The sequence below is a fragment of the Astatotilapia calliptera genome, chromosome 7 (assembly GCF_900246225.1).
Source record: "Astatotilapia calliptera chromosome 7, fAstCal1.2, whole genome shotgun sequence".
Lineage (NCBI taxonomy): Eukaryota > Metazoa > Chordata > Actinopteri > Cichliformes > Cichlidae > Astatotilapia > Astatotilapia calliptera.
Genome location: NC_039308.1, coordinates 53,596,413 through 53,623,232, shown reverse-complemented (window position 1 = coordinate 53,623,232; position 26,820 = coordinate 53,596,413). Strand labels below are relative to the sequence as shown.

Genomic DNA, 26,820 nt, shown 5'->3' with positions numbered 1-26,820 from the left:
CAACTAGTATCATTTTATGTTGATCATAGTAATAAATACAGTTTGGTTGGTATCTTTTTCCCCCAAGTTTGATTGTTTTTCTACATTCACACTACCATTAAACAGAAATGTTTATATATTGCTTGAAAAAGCTGAATATTGTGATATTATCAATCAGTTATGAAACACATGTCAATCCTTTTAAAAGGCCATACATTAAACTGCATTTACAAATGTGATATTTTTGATTGAATCATAAGTGGTGTAAACCTGCCTACCAGTGAATTGCAATATCAATTTCTGTGTTTTGTTGCCAGACATGTGCATAGTATATAAAATATAAACTGACCAGCTCCCTGTTCATTGTTTTCTGTATCAACCTTTATTCTTAATATTCATGGCTGGAAACCCAGGCACCAGCATATGATATGCTAAGTGCATGGGTTATCTGTGGTATGTTTCAGCAAACCATAGTAGCATTAACATTTCTAGGTCTTGACAACAAAACATTTCTATAAACGTATTATTGTTAATATTTCATAATATTGCCTTTTGGGGAGCTTTTAGTGCAATTATATTAGAGCAAAGCTATTATAATCATTTACCCATATGAAGATCCATCACCTAATTATTATTGTATTTCACTTCTTTTAGTTGTAAGATATTTTAGCTGGTTTTCTGGTTTTCAGGTAAAATGACCATGAGTCATTGCTATACTGATGCAGTGTGAGCTGTTGTCTACAAGGCTCCTTTATGATACGAATCCTAAAATTATAAGAAACATACTATAAATATTTTCACTTTTATTTGTAGTATCCCAGCAACAATGCAACAAAACAGTTCCTGCAAGTGGAACCAAGTTATTGTCCCATTAAGTGCAACATGTTTTACATTTATATTAGTGTATCTTTATGAAAGGTTTGAAATAAAAATAAATGGTATTCTTCCATGTTACTGAGCTCATGTGTGGCATGTTCAATTCTATTTGAATTCTGGCATGTTCAAATAGATAAGGAGCTTGATGAACATATTCAAAACAATACAAATGTACTGTGTACAGTAACATTTTATTGGAAAAAGTTTACAAGAAACCTGTTCTTGCCAATGCCAATAACATGGCTAAAACTCATAACCGTATAAGCTGCCCTGTAACAAGAATGACTCAACTTTTAAACCAAACTTATAGATCTCATACAGTCTTGTTATGCATCAGTATACATCAGTGACTTACTGTAAAGATCATGAACACTGGCTATTGTGGTATCACATATTCCTTCAGTGTCATCTATGGTATAGAAATAAAAACAAGTGTGAATGGTTGAGAACATACATGCATACAAATAAAAATGCATAATTTCTGGCAGTAACAAGACATTTTTTCAGGTGTTAAGATTAATACTATATCTGAGAACATGACAATTTGGCATTACAAAAGGATGCCTGAATAATCACAGCACTTGACCACTGCACTGAACTGTACAGTGTTTATTTACGAGCTCAGTAATCAATATGCTTAGAAACAATATGACATTAAGAAAATTCTGGAATTTTAAAAAAATATTTTCACCAACTTTAAATGGAACTTTTGTAAACAACAACAAATGCCAAACTTTGATACCTTAACCTACCTTAACTAAAAATTGCATATACTGTCAAGCAAAATATTTTCAGACATGGCAAATGCTAAAGTATAAAATTGTACTTATTCCTTTTACAATACAGTGTTGAATAACAGCATTACTTTTACGTTATAACTATATTCAGTTTTAGCCCTGACCTAATAAGAAAATACCATCTGAATGAATTAGTCTTTGTTACGTTCCCCTGAGGGGTCTAGGCGGGGAGGGGGAAGTAACAAAAGTGACCGGGTCAGAAAAAGGAGTCAAGGAGGCGAAAGGGTTAAATTAAAGAGTTTTATTAAAGTAGCTCAACTAAAAGAGACTGACAAGCCGCTATCGCCACAAACCAAACGTTAGTCAATAAAGCACAATGTAAGTCAAAAAGAATGCAGCACACTAGCTGACAACCACAAGACCGCAGCACACTAGCTGACAACCACAAGACCGCAGCACACTAGCTGACAACCACAAGACCGCAGCACACTAGCTGACAACCACAAGACCGCAGCACACTAGCTGTAACCACACAAAATGGCACTCTGGCCCAGAGCTCACCTTTCTCTGGGCTTAAATACCTTTAATTGCTGATGGGAGTCAGCTGTACAATAGAAAGAGGTGGCTCCTAAGGCAGGAGAGCTGGTAGGACACGCCCACACAGGCACCTTCAGGCGGAGGCCCTGCTAGGGCCGTAACAGTCTTAAACTAATTACTTACAAAAGCATTTGACTGTGCTGAACCATGCACCACACATGGTGCATTAAAGAAAGTTTAAGAGCAGTTTAATTATAGTTTATAGATCTTTAGTATTCTTTCTTCATGCTTTTGCTGAAGGGTTCTGTCTTACAGCTGGAAAGCTTGGATTTGGTGAAGACAGCTCTGGGTATGGTAGTAAACAGTGTACCCGTTCGTTTTGTTTTGTGACTGTATCATGTAAAACTCAAAATGATAAAAGAAAATGAAATATTAGCCAAAACTGGACTTCTAACAGAGATAAGAAACTTATCTCTAATTAAAAAAAGTATACTGTCTAAGTTCAAAATACATAAAAATACATATTGCTAAGATCTCTTTACAGTTATGGTCTAGTGTGCATGAGCAGTTCAAATGTAGTGCATTGCTGTGAGAGTCTAAACAATGTCCATCACCCAGACATTACTTTCAAGAACTGCATTAAATTCAGAACGAAAATCTGGGAAGTTTTCATAGCTGTTAGCTAGCTGCAGAACATTCCCACACGTGTGTCCGACTGGTCTTCTTGTAAACTCTGTCATATCTTGAAATTCCACATAAATACTGTTTGTTACTATAAGGTCAGATCCGGTGCAGAAACACATACAGTTCTGAAGTTTAATGTTATCCAGCTCTCTGATGAATCTTTTGAGATGATTTTTCACTTCTTTTTGTTGTGGAGTCAAATCCACAGCAAATTTCAGCAGCTGGCACACTTTTTTTGAAGTTGGTTGCAGTTCAGAGAATAACTTGGTCAGTCCCTCCGGACTGAGGGAGATATGGGGGTAGATGATCTCCCTCCAGCAGTCAATAACAAACATTGGTTTTTGGACAAGCTCTTTGTGTGCTATTTCATCAAGGATTGTAGGAAGAGTCTCAGCAGTGATTCTTTTTCTACAGCCATAGCTGTCAAGAACTTCCACAAGATCATCCAAGTCAACTGCAGAGAAATTTTTTACTGCTTCCATCGAAACATCACATTCTTGGCTGCTGACAAACTGTAGAAAGTGTTCTTTAAGATCACTGTAAACACCACTCAAAAGCACTTGTTCCAGAAAAGGGATTGCAAGTTTATTTGGAAAATACTGACATTCTTGGTAACCTTTCAAGAGTATTCGCCCAACTGCCTTCCATTTTTCAGCAGGAAAATCATGGCGAATGAATGGCACTTTAACTGTTGCACCTAGGGTGCATCGCTCATAAAATTCATGCCAGAAGCATGTGAGTACATCTCTTAGTATTCCTGATCCAGTGCCTGGTTCTTCTGTGTTGTCTGGAAGTATGCACTTCACATTCAGTGTTTTGCTCAAAATCTCTGCATCAGAGAAAGCAGTAATCATGTCATGTAAAGTGTCAGTATGACGTATGGTGATTGTTATTACGTTATCTGAATTAGGTGGACTGAGGGGGACAATAACCCCCTCATAGACTAATGTATCTTCTGTATCTTCTTCAGCATCAAAAAGTGGACCAAAAGTAATTTCTGGATCATCTAAAATTTCTGAACCAGTGATGACTTCATCAAAATTACCCCTGACTTCCCCCACTTGCAATGGATTAATATCACTGCCACTGCTTTCTGAGACAAACACCACTTCAGATGTCTCGCTGGCATCTTCTTCAGGAAGTTGATTCTGTTCATCTGGATATAGCGCTTTCAGTGTGAGAAATGTTTTGTCAAAAATCAATCCTTACCTGGCTGATTGAGCATGCATCAAGACATATTAAAATGGAAATAAAATTCAGATTTAATTTAAAGAAAAAAAAATGTTCTAACCATATTTATATTTTCTATTTATGCAGCTAAGACATTACATAGCATGAGCACATGCTTTTACCTGAATAAGATTGAGAAAGCAGAATTGGATAAGACTTTTGTCCAAAAAATCCCCTGTGAAGTGGCCATCATCCTGAAAAGTTTGAAATAAGTTCATCCAAAATTGTGCACTCTGTTTGCGTAGGGTAGCCCACCATCCCTCTATACGTTGGTTGGCCGTACCTCTTCCGTAAAGGAAGCGTTTCTCACCTGCAAAACTGTCTGTGTGGTTTCTCCGTAAAAACATCTGCATTTGTTCAACCCAACCATTTTCTGTACCTCGGTCAGCACGTAACCTCACTGGAGATCCATTGACGCATGAAACTGTTTTCAGAAAATAACTTGCAATCAATTTAGGGTCATTGTTTGTGGTATAAGCCTCCATCCATAAAACATAGCGGCTAAAACCATCTATGCAGCCACTGATAGCAATACCATATGGTTTCAACTTGACCTCCCTGAATGTTAGGGTCAAGATCAGACTATTGAACTCTATCGCCACTCCAACTGCACTATACACTGGTGAAACCTGGCGCTCAACAAATGCAATTACTCGATACCTGAATGTGCGTCAACAACACGGCCTTCGGTAAATCCTGAGAATTTCTTACTGAATAACCTACGAAGAGGTCTTACAAAGAGCAAGCAACCGCCCTTTAGCCGATGTTGTTGCAGAAAGGTGCTTTTGCTTCGTGGGCCATAATTTACGTCTACCTCCTTATCAACCGGCCAAGATTACATGGCTCCCAAGGCATGCGAAAGCAAGGCCGACCAAAAATCACATGGACCAAAGATCACATGGAATGTTTATGGATGATCTGAGAACAGTCGACATTGCCTGGGACGAAGCTGAAGCAGTCGCCGCTGTCAGCGTCCTACGCTCGGTGTAGGAGGAACTAAGTGCTAAGTGTGTAAATGTGATTATTGTCGAAAATATGGGCGGAAATGAGCCGAGAAAAAAAAGATTGTTTTGTGAAGGAAATGAAGAATGGATGAATAATATGCCTAGTGGGAGGAGAAATGGAGTATTAAAGGAGTCTGGGAGTCTGTGAGATAACATGTAGGCTGGCTCAGCCACTTGAGGTCTGTAAATAGATTTTTGTTTTGTTTTGAATTAAGTTATTTGTTTATTCTTTTTGTACATCATCCTTTATGCACCTGGGAGACTGGCAGAGTCTCAGAGTCTTGACCTCAACCTGACAGAACACCTTTGGGATGATTTAGATCAGAGACTGTGAGGCAGGCCTTCTTGTTCAACATCAATGTCTAACCTCACAAATACACTTCTGAAAGTATGATCAGAAATTTCCATAAACACATTCCTAAACCTTAAAGAAAGCCTTCTCAGAACAGTTGAAGCCGTTATAGATGCAAAAGATGGGCCAACATCTTATTAAATTCTATAGATTAAGAATGGGATGTTACTCAAGTTCATCTGTGTGAATGATCCAAATACTTTTAGCAATATAGTGTGGCTCTTCTTTGTTCTTCCTGACAGTTCATTTTTGTCCTTGGAGGGGCTCTCATCTACCTGCTTGATAAAATTTAAATTAACTTTGTAATTCCATTTGTGTGCATGTATTAGGTTTAAACATCACCAATGGCAAATAGTGTTTAAATACAGTCATACATGTTTAAGTAGCTCAAAGCAGACATTGAAAACAATGAGACTTGAACTGAGTTGCATGCTTTTTATTGAATCAATTTTCATAAATGCTCTCCTTATATTGGCATTTATTTTGTAGATATTTAATGATTGCTTTAATAATATTGGAGGACATATCTACATCCCTCACACACAGACTGGTTTATCACAGCAGTGTGAAGCTTCGCTTCCTGCGAATATGATGTCCAGCAGCTGTGGTGCACTCTGTGTTGGTACAACCACACTGCTGCACATACATGTATGTGAAGGAGGCACTGTGTCCATTTGGGCAGACCAGGTCTACAGTGCGATTGCTGTAGCTTGTCTCCTTACAGCAGGAGCAAGAATGCTGCATAGCTGCTGCTGCTTTAGAGTACCTAAATAAAGAAGAACATGAGTTAAATTAATACTTAAACTATATAACAGTATTTTTAAAAACTTTCCAGGGTAAATGTAATATTATCCTTACATGGTGTAAGTGTTGCAGGATCCTTGACAATACGGCATATCTACCTCCTGGGCAGACCAACAATTGTTGTGTGTAATATTGATTTTCATGAACATTAACTTGCATGGCTTCTCCAAACCTTTTCATAAAAAAAGCGCAGTTAGCCTATTTTAATTTAAGTATCTTAAACCCAAAACAAACTAACATGATATACTCACAAATTTTACAACAGCCATTTGCTGCAGTTTGAATTGTGCCCTAGGAAGGAAAATATACAACATTAACAAAAGTTGTTCAACTTCTGTTCACTCCGATAAAATATTAAAAACAGGGATACTTACAGGTTGGCAGTTGCTCTCATTGAATACTGAGCAGACTGTGTGTGAAGTGCTTATTGTTAAGATCTCACCATTCTTAACACATTTATATTCATCACACCTATTCTCAGATGGTGACCAGGTTTCTCCTTGCTGAAGATAAATGAGACAGATATATATACACACACATACACTTGTAAAACAAAGCAGGGAATCACTGGTTTAGACTAATAAACATAAGCATGTGGCCTTGCAGCCAACTTACAGACAAGAGTTGCTTGGCTCCGTTAATATTGACAACACAGTGTGTTTGCTCACACTTCCCGCAGCATTCATCTGAATCAGTTTTCACATATTCATATCCCTGATAGATAAAGAGAGGGGGCACATTTTGGTTGCCAAGTGCAATACAATAAGGCTTCATCTACAGTGCTTTTGTTTAAACTGGGGTTTCCTTACCATATCACAAGTTTTGTTACATTCCTGATCCTTACAAATTACTTTGAATACATTAGAATTTTGTTCAGCCACGCAGGTGCAATCCTGACATACAGACCCAGGAACTGAAGAACCAGGCTAGCAGATAAACAGAAAATAGTCGTACAGAATTATGTGAAGCAGAAATCCTTAAAGACTAAAAAGATAACAAATCACATGCTTCTTCTTTACCTGATATTCAGTCTCATTGTGAACACAAACCTTTTTAGGTACTGGGAAAAAGTAAAAAAGAATATTACGATAAGTGACAATGCTAATGTTACCATTAAAAATTTGACTAGCTGACTAGTCTAAAACTAAGAAACACTAAGATATCAACCCAAATTTGAGAACAATTGTGTCAAATGTCAAAACCTCATTAAACAAAGCATTTGAAACCACTAATCACATTCTTCATTAATGAATCATGTGCTTAACTGTGCAACACCTTACATCATGTGTTAACAACATTGCAGGTTATACTCTGGACAACGAAGAAGAAAAACAACTAAAATAAGCTGATGTTAAATAAGATGTAAAAACACTTTAAAACAAAATGTTCATCTATTATTAACATAAGACAAATTAACATCCAAAAAAACCTAATAAACTGCAACTTACAGTGTTGTGTATTGTGCTGTGCAATATGAACGATGTACGCTCTTCAAAAATTCATGACAATAAATGTCATTCATTTAAATAAAAGTTAAAATCTAAAATAACAAAATGATAACTCATCCATACATTTTCTTCTTATTATCTGAAATTGGGTCATGTAGGTGGTAGTTAAGCAGGGGAATGTCCAGAGCTGTCACCTCCTCCAGCTTATCTGAGATTAGTTGATCAGGCCAGCCAAGAGACAGCATTGTCCTGTGTTTATGCCAGGGCCTCCTTACAGTAGAAAATTCCTGGTTGCAACAACTCACCCAAGAGACACCCACCTCAACTGGCTTCTTTTACTATTTTGTGGAGGAGTGGGGGCTTTACTCTGAACCCCTCACAAATAATTGAACTCCCCACCCTATTGCTAAGGGAATGTCCATCAATCTTTGGAGAAAGCCTAGTTCCCTCCATTGTTGTAAACAAAAATTTAAAGGAATTGGGTTTCAATTAAAATGTAAAACAATTCCATTAAATGATTAGTATGTCTTGTACTGACTAGTGACAATAGCAATAGCAATTAGTCAGCTGGTCACACAGACTCCCTACTTACCACACGTCAGTTTTGAACAGCATTTTCCCTCAGGAACAGTAACAACTGGGGTTTCTCCAATTGAACAGGTCCTGTGTATGTTTTGGCAACTGCTAGGTTTACACTCTGTGAAGATGATTAAACAATTATTAAGAGCCACGTTCAAGAATTAACATCAACCAAAAATAACTAACAAATTAAACATAAATGTATGCCTTGATGCTACAAGTCTTACGGCAAACAGGGATAGAGCAGCATGGGTCTGATGGATCAGTTTGGTTGATGAGGAAAAATCCATCATCAGAGCATTCTGTAATTTTTGGTTTTGGGCACTGCTTAGGCTTGCAAGACACACTCTTTGTAGATTCTTCACACGTGCAGTACTGACATTTTAGCTCAAATCTTTCATTGAACTGAAAAAAAAAAACATATTACTGTGGTTTACTTTCTAAGGACATTTAATTTACTATTTGATGACTGTCTCTTGCGGTTAAAAAATACAGGTTAGGATTTTAACAGAAGACTTTGCTCACCTCACGTGAATTACCGTTAGTATCAAGACATCCTGTTAAAGCACAAGTATTTAAGTATAGCAATTTCTTATGTTTCAAGTTTTCCTCCACACCCCCACACAGATCAAAAGCATCAGAATATTGCACATTCACAAAAATGGTAAAACTTGGGCAATTATGCCACACTTACCACATGTTTTCACACATATGTTGGAGTGTTTGCTGAAAAGTATCATTCCTTCAGGACAAAAGCATCCCTCAGTAGTGAAGTTCATGGTGGGTTCATAAGGACTAAAATATTCAACCATCGAAAAAGAGCATTATGCCTTTTAAGTTGCTAAAATATTGCAGTTGTCGTGTTATTAATATTTCTTTTTACATATTTTTTGTGGTCCAGTAAAAAAAAACAGGGTCAGTAAACGTCTGATCTACTGGCCCTTGTTACCCAGTCAGTGCAAAATGTTACGTTAATGACTGTACCACAAGACAAATAATTCAGTAATAGTGGTAATATGAAATGCAAACAAGTAAGTGTGTCAAATAGAACAAAAGATACACTATTGGAAGACTAAACCTGGATGTCTGTTCGAAAACTGATGGACACTTTGAATTTAAACTACTTTAACAATGGATAAATGGGTAAATTAAAAAAAAAAACATGTGGTGGTAGAGTGCAGTTTTTGCTCAGTTGTGTGAGGAGAAGTGAGTTATTAAGAAAACATCACTAACTCCTTTAGTAATAACAATACTTGTAATAAGTGTATCCTGTTTGTAGTTTTGTAGTGGAGACCTGGAGACCTGGCTCTGCCCTGTGCACCTATGATCTACAAGCACTATGACAACAGTAATAAAGATATATTCATTAACCTTATCCAAATTGTTTTAAAGCTGTATAGGTTACAAAGTCGTGTTTGTTTTATTTACTGTTTAAATCTTTTCCCCTAAGAAACACATCTATAGGACACTCTATAATTGCTTCTTAAATAAATTTGTACTGCCTGCTATGACCATAGTCTAAGGAAATGCTTGGGTACTCAATTAAAGCCTTTTCCATTATAACTTACTTGTTTTCACAGGTTGGCTGATTTGCAGGACCACAATGTTTATAAACCTTTTCTGATGGGCAGGCACTGTCTGTCCATGAAATATAAAAAAAACCCCAATAAAAACATACATACATTTTATTGTATAACATGTATGGTAGTCTGTTTGTGTGCTAATTGCCATAAGATTAAAAAAAATATTACCTCCAACAATCCCAACATTTACAATGAAATAATGCAAACTTGCTTACCACACCACTTTTTTGTTTTGGTGTGGTTCCTCCAGTAAATGCAAATGCCAGCCTGAGCACAGGCTGATGCATAAGTCTGCAAACTCGTACATAGAACTTCTGTTTTGTTAAGATTGAGGCAATCAAAAATGCAACCTCTGTAAAAATTTTCTGGAGAGATAATAGGATGGCACTCTGCAAAGAGACTGTAAAAAAAAAGACAAAAATGAAGCTATTGTGTCTTAAATACAAACAGTATGGAAATAAACTGCTAAATAATGTCTACCTGCTCTTAAGCAGCTCACACATGGAGTCTTTCTTGCATGGAGTTGGAGTTGGAGGTGGAGGTGGAGGTGGAGGTGGTACAGTACAGTTGCGTCGGCCAATTTCTTTTGCAGTCCAGTGGTCAGCCATCACTGAACAATCTTTCACCAGCTGACCTCCAGGCAACATGCAGTCATCAGTCTTGTTATTGTTGCATGTTCCTGACAGTAATCATAAAAATGTAATATTTTTGTTTGCCTGAAACCACGGATTAAGCAATGTGGCTACTTAAGAAGGAGCTCTTACCACAATGACCTTGGGTGTTTTTGCCAAAATATTTATATGGAAGATTAATACTGAAACCAGTCCTTCCAAATGTAATGACCACTTCTAGTAAAGTGATCTCCAAAACTAAGTCCAAGCCTGAATTCATGATCCTAATGTCATCCTGAAAATAAGGTAGTTTCAGACGTACTTGATGCTCCAGTGCCTACAAAACAAAAAAGTGAAATGGTAATAAATTACAATATATACTCTAAAACAACATCTAGCTTTTCTATTTGGTTCCCTTATATCTTTGAATCCTTTAGAGAAATACAAATAAATGCTGTGTAAGAAAAGAAATATCAACGCAATAACTGTGAATCATTGGAGTGCCTTGTTTTACCTCCAAATCTGCTCTTCCACTTAGGTTATGGTTTGTCAAATTGAAAACATGGGATCCATAGGAAATAATTATAGATCGAGGACAGGAAACGTGTAAAGCAGGATCACACAACACGTTATCAATGTAAACCTTTAAGTGATGCTTTGCTACAATTTCTTCCATTAAAACATAAGTACAGCTTCCTTGATAACTGTAGTAAAAGCCATCAAAGGTAATGTAATGTGGATCTCCCCATCCTTGACATTCACCTGAAAAGATAGAAAAGGTTTAAAATCTAAAATGTACTTTTAATAAAGTGAATGGAAAAATATTTTAACCACAGTAAAACTTACAGTCACAAACGTAGTGTTGACAGCACTGGAACTCATCATAGATAAGAACTGGTTTTTTTTCATTGGTACAAGTTATATCCTTAATAGGTGGACATTTATTTGGGACTATTTCAAATTTATTGTAGCCTATGCATTTTGCCATATTGCAGTTCCCAAGATGATAAAGCCCTTTATCCTGGCATAGAGGGAGAAAAAGTCAAGTATCTTAGCTAGGTCTGGTTCAGAAGGGTATGCTATGTACATATTAGAAAACAATACAACAGAGATTCAAAAATTAAAGTACATGTTTGTATCACTTTAAGTTGGTATATACTCATACCGTTGGTGTACCGGGACAATATGGACGTTTGGTAGTTGGTGTTGATGTTGGGGTTGTAGTAGTTGGTGTTCCAGTTGTAGTTGTAGATTGAGTTGTTGTTGCAGATATTGGTGTTGTAGTAGTTGGTGTTTCAGTTGTAGTTGTAGACTGAGTTGGCGTGGTTGTAGATGTTGGTGTTGTAGTAGTTGGTGTTCCTGTTGTGGTTGTTGTAGATGTTGGGGTTGTAGTAGTTGCTGTTCCAGTTGTAGTTGTAGACTGAGTAGGCGTGGTTGTAGATGTTGGGGTTGTAGTAGTTGGTGTTCCTGTTGTGGTTGTTGTAGATGTTGGGGTTGTAGTAGTTGGTGTTTCAGTTGTAGTTGTAGACTGAGTAGGCGTGGTTGTAGATGTTGGGGTTGTAGTAGTTGGTGTTCCAGTTGTAGTTGTAGACTGAGTAGGCGTGGTTGTAGATGTTGGGGTTTTAGTAGTTGGTGTTCCTGTTGTGGTTGTTGTAGATGTTGGGGTTGTAGTAGTTGCTGTTCCAGTTGTAGTTGTAGACTGAGTAGGCGTGGTTGTAGATGTTGGGGTTGTAGTAGTTGGTGTTCCTGTTGTGGTTGTTGTAGATGTTGGGGTTGTAGTAGTTGCTGTTCCAGTTGTAGTTGTAGACTGAGTAGGCGTGGTTGTAGATGTTGGGGTTGTAGTAGTTGGTGTTCCTGTTGTGGCTGTTGTAGATGTTGGGGTTGTAGTAGTTGGTGTTTCAGTTGTAGTTGTAGACTGAGTAGGCGTGGTTGTAGATGTTGGGGTTGTAGTAGTTGGTGTTCCTGTTGTGGTTGTTGTAGATGTTGGGGTTGTAGTAGTTGCTGTTCCAGTTGTAGTTGTAGACTGAGTAGGCGTGGTTGTAGATGTTGGGGTTGTAGTAGTTGGTGTTCCTGTTGAGGTTGTTGTAGATGTTGGGGTTGTAGTAGTTGGGGTTGTAGTTGTAGACCGAGTTGTTGTTGTAGATGTTGGGGTTGTAGTAGTTGGTGTTCCAGTTGAAGTTGTAGATTGAGTAGGCATTGTTGTAGATGTTGGTGTTGTAGTAGTTGGTGTTTCAGTTGTAGTTGTAGACCAAGTTGTAGTTGTTATACATATCCTCTTGGGTCTACAACATTTTACCCTGATCTTGTAGTTAAAGCATTTTCCAGGATTCGTAGGCTGATCCTCTTTTTTACACATTAACCCATTTTTTAAATCACAGGTAACAACTGGCCTGTTTTTCTTCTTAATTGAGTTCAGATAGTCAGTTAAGTTCATTTCAGGATATTCAGTTGACCTACACTCTATCTCCGTGGGATTTTCACAAATTTCTTTACCACTGTCTTTGATGTTCTTGTATGATTCAATGTCATTTTCGTTGTTCTTTTCAGGGTTATCTTCATCATACCATGGTGACCAATAACAATATTCTGTCACGGTTGACTGGCACATTGTAGTAGTTGGTGTTCCAGTTGTAGTTGTAGACTGAGTTGTTGTTGTAGATGTTGTGGTTGTAGTAGTTGGTGTTCCTGTTGTGGTTGTAGACTGAGTTGGCGTGGTTGTAGATGTTGGTGTTGTAGAAGTTGGTGTTTCAGTTGTAGTTGTAGACTGAGTTGGCGTGATTGTAGATGTTGGGGTTGTAGTAGTTGGTGTTCCTGTTGTGGTTGTAGACTGAGTTGGCGTGGTTGTAGATGTTGGTGTTGTAGAAGTTGGTGTTTCGGTTGTAGTTGTAGACTGAGTTGGCGTGGTTGTAGATGTTGGTGTTGTAGTAGTTGGTGTTGCAGTTGTAGTTGTAGACTGAGTTGTTGTTGTAGATGTTGTGGTTGTAGTAGTTGGTGTTCCTGTTGTGGTTGTAGACTGAGTTGGCGTGGTTGTAGATGTTGGTGTTGTAGAAGTTGGTGTTTCGGTTGTAGTTGTAGACTGAGTTGGCGTGATTGTAGATGTTGGGGTTGTAGTAGTTGGTGTTCCTGTTGTGGTTGTAGACTGAGTTGGCGTGGTTGTAGATGTTGGTGTTGTAGAAGTTGGTGTTTCGGTTGTAGTTGTAGACTGAGTAGGCATTGTTGTAGATGTTGGGGTTGTAGTAGTTGGTGTTTCAGTTGTAGTTGTAGACCAAGTTGTAGTTGTTATACATATCCTCTTGGGTCTACAACATTTTACCCTGATCTTGTAGTTAAAGCATTTTCCAGGATTCGTAGGCTGATCCTCTTTTTTACACATTAACCCATTTTTTAAATCACAGGTAACAACTGGCCTGTTTTTCTTCTTAATTGAGTTCAGATAGTCAGTTAAGTTCATTTCAGGATATTCAGTTGACCTACACTCTATCTCCGTGGGATTTTCACAAATTTCTTTACCACTGTCTTTGATGTTCTTGTATGATTCAATGTCATTTTCGTTGTTCTTTTCAGGGTTATCTTCATCATACCATGGTGACCAATAACAATATTCTGTCACGGTTGACTGGCACATTGTAGTAGTTGGTGTTCCAGTTGTAGTTGTAGACTGAGTTGTTGTTGTAGATGTTGTGGTTGTAGTAGTTGGTGTTCCTGTTGTGGTTGTAGACTGAGTTGGCGTGGTTGTAGATGTTGGTGTTGTAGAAGTTGGTGTTTCGGTTGTAGTTGTAGACTGAGTTGGCGTGATTGTAGATGTTGGGGTTGTAGTAGTTGGTGTTCCTGTTGTGGTTGTAGACTGAGTTGGCGTGGTTGTAGATGTTGGTGTTGTAGAAGTTGGTGTTTCGGTTGTAGTTGTAGACTGAGTTGGCGTGATTGTAGATGTTGGGGTTGTAGTAGTTGGTGTTGCAGTTGTAGTTGTAGACTGAGTTGTTGTTGTAGATGTTGGGGTTGTAGTAGTTGCTGTTCCAGTTGTAGTTGTAGATTGTGTAGGCGTGGTTGTAGATGTTGGTGTTGTAGTAGTTGGTGTTGCAGTTGTAGTTGTAGACTGAGTTGTTGTTGTAGATGTTGGGGTTGTAGTAGTTGGTGTTTCAGTTGTAGTTGTAGACTGAGTAGGCGTTGTTGTAGATGTTGGGGTTGTAGTAGTTGGTGTTTCAGTTGTAGTTGTAGACCAAGTTGTAGTTGTTATACATATCCTCTTGGGTCTACAACATTTTACCCTGATCTTGTAGTTAAAGCATTTTCCAGGATTCGTAGGCTGATCCTCTTTTTTACACATTAACCCATTTTTTAAATCACAGGTAACAACTGGCCTGTTTTTCTTCTTAATTGAGTTCAGATAGTCAGTTAAGTTCATTTCAGGATATTCAGTTGACCTACACTCTATCTCCGTGGGATTTTCACAAATTTCTTTACCACTGTCTTTGATGTTCTTGTATGATTCAATGTCATTTTCGTTGTTCTTTTCAGGGTTATCTTCATCATACCATGGTGACCAATAACAATATTCTGTTACGGTTGACTGGCACATTGTAGTAGTTGGTGTTCCAGTTGTAGTTGTAGACTGAGTTGTTGTTGTAGATGTTGTGGTTGTAGTAGTTGGTGTTCCTGTTGTGGTTGTAGTAGTTGGTGTTGCAGTTGTAGTTGTAGACTGAGTTGTAGTTGTTATACATATCCTCTTGGGTCTACAACATTTTACCCTGATCTTGTAGTTAAAGCATTTTCCAGGATTCGTAGGCTGATCCTCTTTTTTACACATTAACCCATTGTTTAAATCACAAGTAACAACTGGCCTGTTTTTCTTCTTAATTGAGTTCAGATAGTCAGTTAAGTTCATTTCAGGATATTCAGTTGACCTACACTCTATCTCCGTGGGATTTTCACAAATTTCTTTACCACTGTCTTTGATGTTCTTGTATGATTCAATGTCATTTTCGTTGTTCTTTTCAGGGTTATCTTCATCATACCATGGTGACCAATAACAATATTCTGTCACGGTTGACTGGCACATTGTAGTAGTTGGTGTTCCAGTTGTAGTTGTAGACTGAGTTGTTGTTGTAGATGTTGGGGTTGTAGTAGTTGGTGTTCCTGTTGTGGTTGTAGATGTTGGGGTTGTAGTAGTTGGTGTTGCAGTTGTAGTTGTAGACTGAGTTGTTGTTGTAGATGTTGGGGTTGTAGTAGTTGGTGTTGCAGTTGTAGTTGTAGACTGAGTAGGCGTGGTTGTAGAGGTTGGGGTTGTAGTAGTTGGTGTTCCTGTTGTGGTTGTTGTAGATGTTGGGGTTGTAGTAGTTGCTGTTCCAGTTGTAGTTGTAGACTGAGTAGGCGTAGTTGTAGATGTTGGGGTTGTAGAAGTTGGTGTTTCGGTTGTAGTTGTAGACTGAGTTGGCGTGGTTGTAGATGTTGGGGTTGTAGAAGTTGGTGTTTCGGTTGTAGTTGTAGACTGAGTTGGCGTGATTGTAGATGTTGGGGTTGTAGTAGTTGGTGTTGCAGTTGTAGTTGTAGACTGAGTTGTTGTTGTAGATGTTGGGGTTGTAGTAGTTGCTGTTCCAGTTGTAGTTGTAGATTGTGTAGGCGTGGTTGTAGATGTTGGTGTTGTAGAAGTTGGTGTTTCGGTTGTAGTTGTAGACTGAGTCGTTGTTGTAGATGTTGGGGTTGTAGTAGTTGGTGTTTCAGTTGTAGTTGTAGACTGAGTAGGCGTTGTTGTAGATGTTGGGGTTGTAGTAGTTGGTGTTTCAGTTGTAGTTGTAGACCAAGTTGTAGTTGTTATACATATCCTCTTGGGTCTACAACATTTTACCCTGATCTTGTAGTTAAAGCATTTTCCAGGATTCGTAGGCTGATCCTCTTTTTTACACATTAACCCATTTTTTAAATCACAGGTAACAACTGGCCTGTTTTTCTTCTTAATTGAGTTCAGATAGTCAGTTAAGTTCATTTCAGGATATTCAGTTGACCTACACTCTATCTCCGTGGGATTTTCACAAATTTCTTTACCACTGTCTTTGATGTTCTTGTATGATTCAATGTCATTTTCGTTGTTCTTTTCAGGGTTATCTTCATCATACCATGGTGACCAATAACAATATTCTGTTACGGTTGACTGGCACATTGTAGTAGTTGGTGTTCCAGTTGTAGTTGTAGACTGAGTTGTTGTTGTAGATGTTGTGGTTGTAGTAGTTGGTGTTCCTGTTGTGGTTGTAGTAGTTGGTGTTGCAGTTGTAGTTGTAGACTGAGTTGTAGTTGTTATACATATCCTCTTGGGTCTACAACATTTTACCCTGATCTTGTAGTTAAAGCATTTTCCAGGATTCGTAGGCTGATCCTCTTTTTTACACATTAACCCATTGTTTAAATCACAAGTAACAACTGGCCTGTTTTTCTTCTTAATTGAGTTCAGATAGTCAGTTAAGTTCATTTCAGGATATTCAGTTGACCTACACTCTATCTCCGTGGGATTTTCACAAATTTCTTTACCACTGTCTTTGATGTTCTTGTATGATTCAATGTCATTTTCGTTGTTCTTTTCAGGGTTATCTTCATCATACCATGGTGACCAATAACAATATTCTGTCACGGTTGACTGGCACATTGTAGTAGTTGGTGTTCCAGTTGTAGTTGTAGACTGAGTTGTTGTTGTAGATGTTGGGGTTGTAGTAGTTGGTGTTCCTGTTGTGGTTGTAGATGTTGGGGTTGTAGTAGTTGGTGTTGCAGTTGTAGTTGTAGACTGAGTTGTTGTTGTAGATGTTGGGGTTGTAGTAGTTGGTGTTGCAGTTGTAGTTGTAGACTGAGTAGGCGTGGTTGTAGAGGTTGGGGTTGTAGTAGTTGGTGTTCCTGTTGTGGTTGTTGTAGATGTTGGGGTTGTAGTAGTTGCTGTTCCAGTTGTAGTTGTAGACTGAGTAGGCGTAGTTGTAGATGTTGGGGTTGTAGAAGTTGGTGTTTCGGTTGTAGTTGTAGACTGAGTTGGCGTGGTTGTAGATGTTGGGGTTGTAGAAGTTGGTGTTTCGGTTGTAGTTGTAGACTGAGTTGGCGTGATTGTAGATGTTGGGGTTGTAGTAGTTGGTGTTGCAGTTGTAGTTGTAGACTGAGTTGTTGTTGTAGATGTTGGGGTTGTAGTAGTTGCTGTTCCAGTTGTAGTTGTAGATTGTGTAGGCGTGGTTGTAGATGTTGGGGTTGTAGAAGTTGGTGTTTCGGTTGTAGTTGTAGACTGAGTCGTTGTTGTAGATGTTGGGGTTGTAGTAGTTGGTGTTTCAGTTGTAGTTGTAGACTGAGTAGGCGTTGTTGTAGATGTTGGGGTTGTAGTAGTTGGTGTTTCAGTTGTAGTTGTAGACCAAGTTGTAGTTGTTATACATATCCTCTTGGGTCTACAACATTTTACCCTGATCTTGTAGTTAAAGCATTTTCCAGGATTCGTAGGCTGATCCTCTTTTTTACACATTAACCCATTTTTTAAATCACAGGTAACAACTGGCCTGTTTTTCTTCTTAATTGAGTTCAGATAGTCAGTTAAGTTCATTTCAGGATATTCAGTTGACCTACACTCTATCTCCGTGGGATTTTCACAAATTTCTTTACCACTGTCTTTGATGTTCTTGTATGATTCAATGTCATTTTCGTTGTTCTTTTCAGGGTTATCTTCATCATACCATGGTGACCAATAACAATATTCTGTTACGGTTGACTGGCACATTGTAGTAGTTGGTGTTCCAGTTGTAGTTGTAGACTGAGTTGTTGTTGTAGATGTTGTGGTTGTAGTAGTTGGTGTTCCTGTTGTGGTTGTAGTAGTTGGTGTTGCAGTTGTAGTTGTAGACTGAGTTGTAGTTGTTATACATATCCTCTTGGGTCTACAACATTTTACCCTGATCTTGTAGTTAAAGCATTTTCCAGGATTCGTAGGCTGATCCTCTTTTTTACACATTAACCCATTGTTTAAATCACAGGTAACAACTGGCCTGTTTTTCTTCTTAATTGAGTTCAGATAGTCAGTTAAGTTCATTTCAGGATATTCAGTTGACCTACACTCTATCTCCGTGGGATTTTCACAAATTTCTTTACCACTGTCTTTGATGTTCTTGTATGATTCAATGTCATTTTCGTTGTTCTTTTCAGGGTTATCTTCATCATACCATGGTGACCAATAACAATATTCTGTCACGGTTGACTGGCACATTGTAGTAGTTGGTGTTCCAGTTGTAGTTGTAGACTGAGTTGTTGTTGTAGATGTTGGGGTTGTAGTAGTTGGTGTTCCTGTTGTGGTTGTAGATGTTGGGGTTGTAGTAGTTGGTGTTGCAGTTGTAGTTGTAGACTGAGTTGTTGTTGTAGATGTTGGGGTTGTAGTAGTTGGTGTTGCAGTTGTAGACTGAGTTGTTGTTGTAGATGTTGGGGTTGTAGTAGTTGGTGTTGCAGTTGTAGTTGTAGACTGAGTAGGCGTGGTTGTAGAGGTTGGGGTTGTAGTAGTTGGTGTTCCTGTTGTGGTTGTTGTAGATGTTGGGGTTGTAGTAGTTGCTGTTCCAGTTGTAGTTGTAGACTGAGTAGGCGTAGTTGTAGATGTTGGGGTTGTAGAAGTTGGTGTTTCGGTTGTAGTTGTAGACTGAGTTGGCGTGGTTGTAGATGTTGGGGTTGTAGAAGTTGGTGTTTCGGTTGTAGTTGTAGACTGAGTTGGCGTGATTGTAGATGTTGGGGTTGTAGTAGTTGGTGTTGCAGTTGTAGTTGTAGACTGAGTTGTTGTTGTAGATGTTGGGGTTGTAGTAGTTGCTGTTCCAGTTGTAGTTGTAGATTGTGTAGGCGTGGTTGTAGATGTTGGTGTTGTAGAAGTTGGTGTTTCGGTTGTAGTTGTAGACTGAGTCGTTGTTGTAGATGTTGGGGTTGTAGTAGTTGGTGTTGCAGTTGTAGTTGTAGACTGAGTTGTTGTTGTAGATGTTGGTGTTGTAGTAGTTGGTGTTGCAGTTGTAGACTGAGTTGTTGTTGTAGATGTTGGGGTTGTAGTAGTTGGTGTTGCAGTTGTAGTTGTAGACTGAGTAGGCGTGGTTGTAGAGGTTGGGGTTGTAGTAGTTGGTGTTCCTGTTGTGGTTGTTGTAGATGTTGGGGTTGTAGTAGTTGGTGTTGCAGTTGTAGTTGTAGACTGAGTTGTTGTTGTAGATGTTGGGGTTGTAGTAGTTGCTGTTCCAGTTGTAGTTGTAGACTGAGTAGGCGTGGTTGTAGATGTTGGGGTTGTAGTAGTTGGTGTTCCTGTTGTGATTGTTGTAGATGTTGGGGTTGTAGTAGTTGGTGTTTCAGTTGTAGTTGTAGACTGAGTTGTTGTTGTTGTAGTAGGTATGGTTGTAGTTACATTCCTAATCTGTTCACATCTGTTCACGCAGCTGTTTGTATTCTCATCAAATATGGGCTTTTCGTCTGGGCATTTAGGGTAACAACCTGAATAATTGACCATTTAAAACTGAGTTACAATAGGTTACAAAGTTAATTACATTTCTGCACTAATCTCAATTTGTTGTGAATTAAAAAAACAAAAACAAAATCAACTTTTATAGCACAGTTGATAATAAGTTTAATATAAGTTATTTTCTGGTAATAGTTTCTTACAGAAATGAATGACAGTAGAAATGTATCAGTTCTGCTTACCTTCTAGCTTGGATATAAATTTAATACAATTTCCTTCTGCATAATCACAGGACCTGCACAATATGGGCGGAGGGCAATATTCATAGTGCCATGTACATTCACCTGGTTTATTGTAGTAATCGCAAAACACAGCTAGGAAAAAAAACAAAGAAAAAGGTGTATGAATTTTATAATGACTGGCTTTTCTGAATAAAATTTAGCCTTTAAATAAAATTTCTCTTGCAACCTTTCAGGAAATGTTAATATACTATTTTTCTTACGTTTCAGTTAGGTCATTTCCTTTAATTCTTTTTATTAATATAATAATACATTTAATTTAAAAAGCAACTTTTAAGACACCAAGGACATTTAACAATAGAATAAAGCACATTATAGACAAAATGAAGAACAATAAAAACAAAAAGCACAAGATAAAATAAACAAACAAGAGGTTCACAGTGATTTGAACAGTTGGGTTTTGAGTTGAGATTTAAACTGGGGGAGAGAACCAATGTTTCTTATGTCTGGGGGCAGAGAATTCCCCAGCCTGGTAGTAGAATAGCTGAAAGCTATGCTTCCCGTGGTGCTGAGGAAAAAAGAAGGCACATTAAGTTGGATAAAAGAAGAAGAAGACCAAAGTGAGAGGGCAGAAGAGGTAGTGCTTAAAAGTTCAATCGGGAACAAGGTTATTAAGGTCCTTGAAGGTGAGCAGAAGAAGTTTGTATATTATTTGGAATTTTACAGGAAGCCAGTGAAGTTCATGCAGAACAGGGGTGATGTGCTGGTAGGAGGGGGTTCTGGTAATAATGTGAGCAGCAGAGTTTTGAACCAGTTGAAGCTTCTGGAGGGATTTTTGAGGGAGACCATGCAAGAGAGAATTACAATAGTCAATGCGGGAGGTAACAAGACTATAGACAATGGACGTAGACTGGGTGGTAAGAGAAGGACATAATCGGTTAATGTTGCATAGATGGAAATAGGCAGAATGGGTGAGATTATTGATTTGAAATTTATAGGGTAGTGAACTGTCTAGGATGACACCAAGGCTCTTAACCTGAGGTGAAGGGAAAACTCTGGAGTTATCAGTAGTGAGTGAGAAATGATTTGCCTTCAAAAGGTTGGATTTAGTTTTGTAATCAGCTTAAGAGAAACTTAAGAAAAGCTAAACCAGGATTTTAATTCAGATAGGCATTCTGTAAGGGAAGAAGGTGGGAGGACGGAATCAGGCGTACAGGATAGATATAAGTGGGTGACATCAGAAAAACAGTGAAAGTGAAGAAAATATTTGTGGAAAATGGTGCCAAGAGGGAGGATGTATATTATCAGGGGAAGAGGTCCTAAGACTGAACCTTGGGGTACACCAGAAGTGACTGGGAATAGATGAGAGCGGAATGATTTGAGTTGAATAAACTGAGAGTGGCCAAGTAGATATGATTGGAACCAGGCTAGGGGTGTGTCAGAGATGCCAAGAGAGCAAAGTCTGTTTAGAAGGATGGAGTGAGAGATAGTGTTGAAGGCTGAACTCAGATCCAAAAGGACGAGAATGTTAAGAAGACCAGGGTCAGCTCTGAGTAAAAAATCATTAGTAACTTTAAGTAAAGGGATTTTCCCCACGGGGACCAATAAAGTACACTTTCTTTCTTTCTTTCTTTCTAAAGCAGTTTCTGTACTGTGACATGAGCGAAAAACATATTGAAATCTCTAGTAAATATTCTGATTATTAACCAGGTGTGAATGAAGTTGAACTGCATCTGTTTTTTCGAGTATTTTCAAAATGAAGGGTAGATTAGAAATCAGATGGAGGTTGTTAAAGTTTTTAGGATCCAAGGAAGGTTTTTTCAGAATAGGAGTGACTGAAGCAGTCTTGAATAAGGACGGAACGATACCATTCGTGAGTGAAGAGTGACTGATAGCAGAGATGAGTGGGAATAAGGAAGAGAGGCAGGATTTCACAAGCTCTGTAGGCAGAAGATCAAGATGACATGTGGCAGGCTTTGATTTGTATATGAACTCAGAAATATCAGATATATCAGGAAGATGAAAGGTGAAAAGGTTTCAAATTGGAGAAAAGGTTCTGAAGAGGGGGTAGACACAAGATTCAAACTGAGTTTCTGGTGAATGCAAAGCAAGTACATTCTAACAAATAGGGTTAAACCTGTCTCTGTGGAAGGGTGAAGAAGACACAAATATATGGATCAAGTAGAAAAAGTAACTGAAGTATGCCTTTTAGCTTAGTTAAAATTAAAGTTTAACCAAAGGTGAGCACATCAAAAGAGACAGCCTGTAGTTAAATCATTTTCTACTATTTGTAGGTTGATTCTCCTTTTTTACACATACAGCATTATCAAGCATTATCATAGGTAAAAGCTGCCTTTTGTTTCTCTTTATAGTAAGGTTCACTATACAGTTATTTTCAGAATAGTCAGTTGAGCTACACCCAAGGGAAGGGCAGGAGTAGTTAGTGTGGATTTACAGTGTTGAGATACAATGGAACCCTGTGAAGGCCAGAGGACAATCACACAGCAACATGAGTGATCGCATGAAACTTTTCAGAGGAAAACACAGGACTTATGGGTAACGGATATCAAAAGAATGAGACACAAGAGGGAAGCACAGCTGGGACTACGCTAACAAAACAAGACAGGGAGGAAGCAAAACTGAATACATTAAACAAAGGACGTGGGACTATCAAAGTAAAAAAAGGAAGCAAGAGATGCACACAAAGACACAGAATGACACTTGCACCAGAAACAGACATGAAAACATACCAGCAGGGCTCTAGAGTACGACCAAATTTTTCAGTGGTGCGACTAAACAAAAATATTTGGTTGCACCTGTGTGACCAACTGTTCGGGTAGCAAAAAAAAAAAAAAAAAATCTGCAACCTTCCCTGTGGTCAACAACAGACACACATTATGCCCCTATCGTGGACTAAACCAATCAGAGATCGTATGGGGCGGGACCTTTCTGATTGGCCGTGGTCCAGTTGAAAGTGCAGGTGGAAGTGGGAGGTGAGTATCTTGAATAAAGCGATATCGATTCATTAAATCCTGAATCGACTTTTAAATATAACTGTGTTTTGCCAGAAATGCCAGATTCTCAGATTAAAGCTCACAAAACCATTTCAACAACAACCAAACAGCAAATGAGAGCAGGTACACGGATTCCACACAAAGACGTAAACACAGAACGGACCGACGCATCAGAATCAACTTTGTCTTTCTCGGCTTTCTCACCCGACGGCCCGTAGACGGACACGCCGTCGGAGCTTAGCCATTCTGATGCGTCCGGTCCGTGCTGTGATTACGTCTTTTTGCGCTGATTCTGAGCTGCAGGTTTTGTCTCTCTTTCAACCAAAATTTACCGAGCCAGCAGCAAAAGAAGCAGCAAACTGCGCTTCACATTTGATCAATGTCGTCATGAATTTTGCTGTTTTGAATCCACGACTATTAAAATCACACTTCATGCACAGCTAGCTCTCTCTCTATCTCTCTCTGTACTTCAAGAACAGTTTCCCGTCTCCAATCTCTGTTTTCTGTATTATTCATTCGCTTATTACCCACCAGTCTACCGTTGTTTACAGTGCTGTCGGCTGCTGTCTTTTTCTTTTCTTTTTTTCACTTAAATGACCTCGGACAAGAAAGTCTATTTTTTCTGTTGTTCAATACTGAAGTAATTTAAACTTTATATGCAGAACATTGTAGAATATTTTTAAGGTTATATGCTATAAAAAGCCAGACCAGGAAAATCTCCTTCATGTTTTTCTGTGTTTTATTCTCAGTTACTTTCACACAAAGGCATCTGCTGTGATGTTCACAATTCTGATGAAGTCAGTACTGATAAATGATCAGAATTATAATATTTCTGACTGTCTGAGGCTAAGTTGAATCGAATCGGGACTTTGAAAACCGGAATCGAATGGATTATAGAAATCAGTGATGATACCCAGCCCTAGTGAGCAGCCTAGGCACGACAGAAGTGGATGTAGGTGTAATAGGAAAAGAACTATTGCTAACTTTTCTGTTAAGTTAAGGCCTGATCCTTAGTATTAAATTAAAGTAGTAAATTCATAGCCAGTGCTCTGACACGGTGTCATCAATCTTTGAATGCTGGAAAAGCACAGTGTATCCAGAAAAACACATTATATTATATAAATTATTATAAAATTTGTGTGCACCTAACTTTTGTGCCGGTACGCCTAACTTTAAAAAGTTAGGCGTACCGGTACGCCCATGGCAAAAAGTTAGTCTAGAGCCCTGACCAGACTAAGGAGACACATGGAACACAGGGGAAGTTCAGAAAACAGAACCATGAATCACAATAAATCAACAACAATAAATTGGAACATTAGAACAACAACACAGTCTAACGAGCGTGGAAAGAAAACAGGAGGGATACTCCCACAAGGCTTAAATCTGGGATTCTCCACCATTTGACCCTAGAACTGAAGAAGCTTATCGGATGAGAGGTGAAACATCTTCAAGCAACTTAAAAAAGTCCAGACGCATTTCTTTCCAAGCTCCTTAGACTACGATGACCTGGATGACTGAGAACCTTCACAGATACAAACATACTTTGTGTAATTCATACGAGTAGCATGAAATAACAACATAATGTTGAAATGTTGCAGATGTACCTATTACTTGCATAGTTCCCATTTCTGTATAACTGTATATCTCAGATTTCTGTAAAGTTATTTATTTCATATTCTGTATAGTTTTTCATATTTATATCCTGTTCATATCCTGTACATAGCTTGTACTCACTACAGCCTGTACATACTTATAGTTATAGAATATTCACAATATACTTCATACCGTGTACATTATAACATACCATAATAGACCCATTTCTGTAATATACTTACATATCTATATTATTGCTAATATATATTGTAATATATCTATATCACTAAAGCACTTCTGGATGGATGCAAACTGCATTTCGTTGCCCTGTACCTGTGCAATGACAACAAAGTTGAATTCTATTCTATTCTATTCTAAAATGTAACCATGTCCAGAAAGGGATAAAAGCTTATTATAATCTAAGATTAAAGCGAAAACATTTTACTTACGACAGATCTCTGGAGTTCTCCATGCAACACAAACACCGGCCTCAGCACACGCCTGAGCATAATTTTTAACTGCTGTGCAAAAACATTCACAGTCTCCACCGATGTCGCAGCCACATGACTCTCTCACACAGTTTTCATAATATTTAAGGGGATCTATCTGTTCAATGATTAAAATGTGATAAACATTTATTAACAATATGTATTTTAGCACTTGAATTAACTTGGACAAATTACAAACAAATTACCTTTTTGTGGCACTCTTTGAATATTTCCTTTTTTATAATATCACACTTTTTTTCTGCCCAGGTTTGTCTGGTCGGTGTACAGGTGTCAAGATTATGTCTCACATCTGGGTATTTGCTGGATGTTTTCCAGCTGTTTGCAAATTCAAAAGGATTGCTCACTATCAGCTGACCCTGGGTGGTGAAGTCATTCTGTGCATTGCCATCAAAATCTCCACACTGGCCGCACACTTTACCCTGTACAAACAAAATGAATTAAAAATTCATTTTTTCACACATGAATTCTATGCTTTGGTAATTTGGTTTAGCTTTTAAAACAACATGTACTGCCTAATCTATTATGCTGCTTTTAATTTAAAGGCCAAGAATTAAGATGGCAAGACATATCTGATTTTCAGGAAAGCAACAGCATATTTTTAAGTTTCTGCCCAAAGAGTAGTAACTTTTTCCTTTAAAGAAAAGCCTTCAATTTGAAAAGAAAAACAAAAAATTCAAAAATGTCACAAGAGATTAGTTTTGCATGAAGTAACTAAACTACATGCAAGTAGGTAATCAATTTGAGTTCACGCGTGCCAAATCTCTGGATGGACCTCAGATTTCTAATGATTTTAATGAAATTGAATGTATCAAGTAAAATATACTAATCTATAACTTGTAATATTTAAACAGTAGACACAAACACAAATCTGCACGTGTAAAATTTCTCATATAATAAATTTAATTCAACATATAAACAGGTCCTGCTGCATGACATTTTCATATAAATAGTTTAGTCTTTTGTTAAACTTTGGCTTTCTGTCAGGGGCTGGGTCTGTGACCCAACATTTTGAGTTCATTTTGTTTTTTTCTTTTATTTCTTATATTACATTGAAATTATGCTTTGTTCTTGTGTTGCAGTCATTAGTTGGGATTAATTGGAGTTTGTTCTAATTCATTCTTCCATCATTCTTGTCTTCTGTGTCAATGTAACATGTGTTCTTTGTCTACGTGTTTTATGTTATCCAGCTTATGTGTCATGTTTAAGCCTCTCAGTGTTTTCTGTTTTTTTTTGGGAAGAGTCCTGTTTTTCTATTTTCAGTGTGTTTTAGTTTCACTTTCCCACTGTCGGCATTATTCTGATTTGTGTCAGCTGTTTCCCCCATGTGTTTCCACCTAACTCATTATCCTCCTGTGTGTATTTAGTCAGCATGTCTTCATTCAGTCTTTGTCACGTCGTCTATTTTTATTGTCCAGTCATAGTTTTTTTACAGTTTATGTTTAGTTCAATCTTGCCCTAAGTGATCACGCTTTGTATTTTTGCTTTTCATGTTTATCAGCCACAATAAACACCACCGTTATCGGAATCATCTCGGGCGGGGATGAGTCTGTCTACAGAAGGAAGGTTGAACGTCTGGTGTCCTGGTGCAGCTGCAACAACCTGGTGCTAAATGCACAGAAG

At 38.1% G+C, this 26,820-nt stretch overlaps 1 protein-coding gene across 1 annotated transcript in view; it reads right to left on the bottom strand.

The window, feature by feature from the left end:
• Nucleotides 1–5,834: 5,834 nt before the first annotated feature.
• Nucleotides 5,835–26,820, bottom strand: part of LOC113026597 (mucin-2-like) — a 28,451-nt gene continuing 7,465 nt past the window's right edge. Inside the window, exons 23-45 of the mRNA XM_026175557.1 lie at nt 25,386–25,619; nt 25,141–25,297; nt 20,088–20,219; nt 19,795–19,880; nt 14,397–14,517; nt 11,634–12,098; nt 11,271–11,435; nt 10,939–11,186; nt 10,578–10,761; nt 10,294–10,492; nt 10,029–10,213; nt 9,799–9,868; nt 8,925–9,025; nt 8,756–8,787; nt 8,458–8,635; nt 8,244–8,348; nt 7,223–7,263; nt 7,013–7,129; nt 6,819–6,917; nt 6,578–6,706; nt 6,455–6,494; nt 6,258–6,375; nt 5,835–6,165 (exon numbers count right to left, since the gene is read on the bottom strand). Of these exons, the coding sequence (XP_026031342.1) occupies nt 5,955–6,165; nt 6,258–6,375; nt 6,455–6,494; nt 6,578–6,706; nt 6,819–6,917; nt 7,013–7,129; nt 7,223–7,263; nt 8,244–8,348; nt 8,458–8,635; nt 8,756–8,787; nt 8,925–9,025; nt 9,799–9,868; nt 10,029–10,213; nt 10,294–10,492; nt 10,578–10,761; nt 10,939–11,186; nt 11,271–11,435; nt 11,634–12,098; nt 14,397–14,517; nt 19,795–19,880; nt 20,088–20,219; nt 25,141–25,297; nt 25,386–25,619 (3,417 nt within the window). The 3' untranslated portion in view covers nt 5,835–5,954. The remainder of the gene's footprint in view (nt 6,166–6,257; nt 6,376–6,454; nt 6,495–6,577; nt 6,707–6,818; nt 6,918–7,012; nt 7,130–7,222; nt 7,264–8,243; nt 8,349–8,457; nt 8,636–8,755; nt 8,788–8,924; nt 9,026–9,798; nt 9,869–10,028; nt 10,214–10,293; nt 10,493–10,577; nt 10,762–10,938; nt 11,187–11,270; nt 11,436–11,633; nt 12,099–14,396; nt 14,518–19,794; nt 19,881–20,087; nt 20,220–25,140; nt 25,298–25,385; nt 25,620–26,820) is intronic.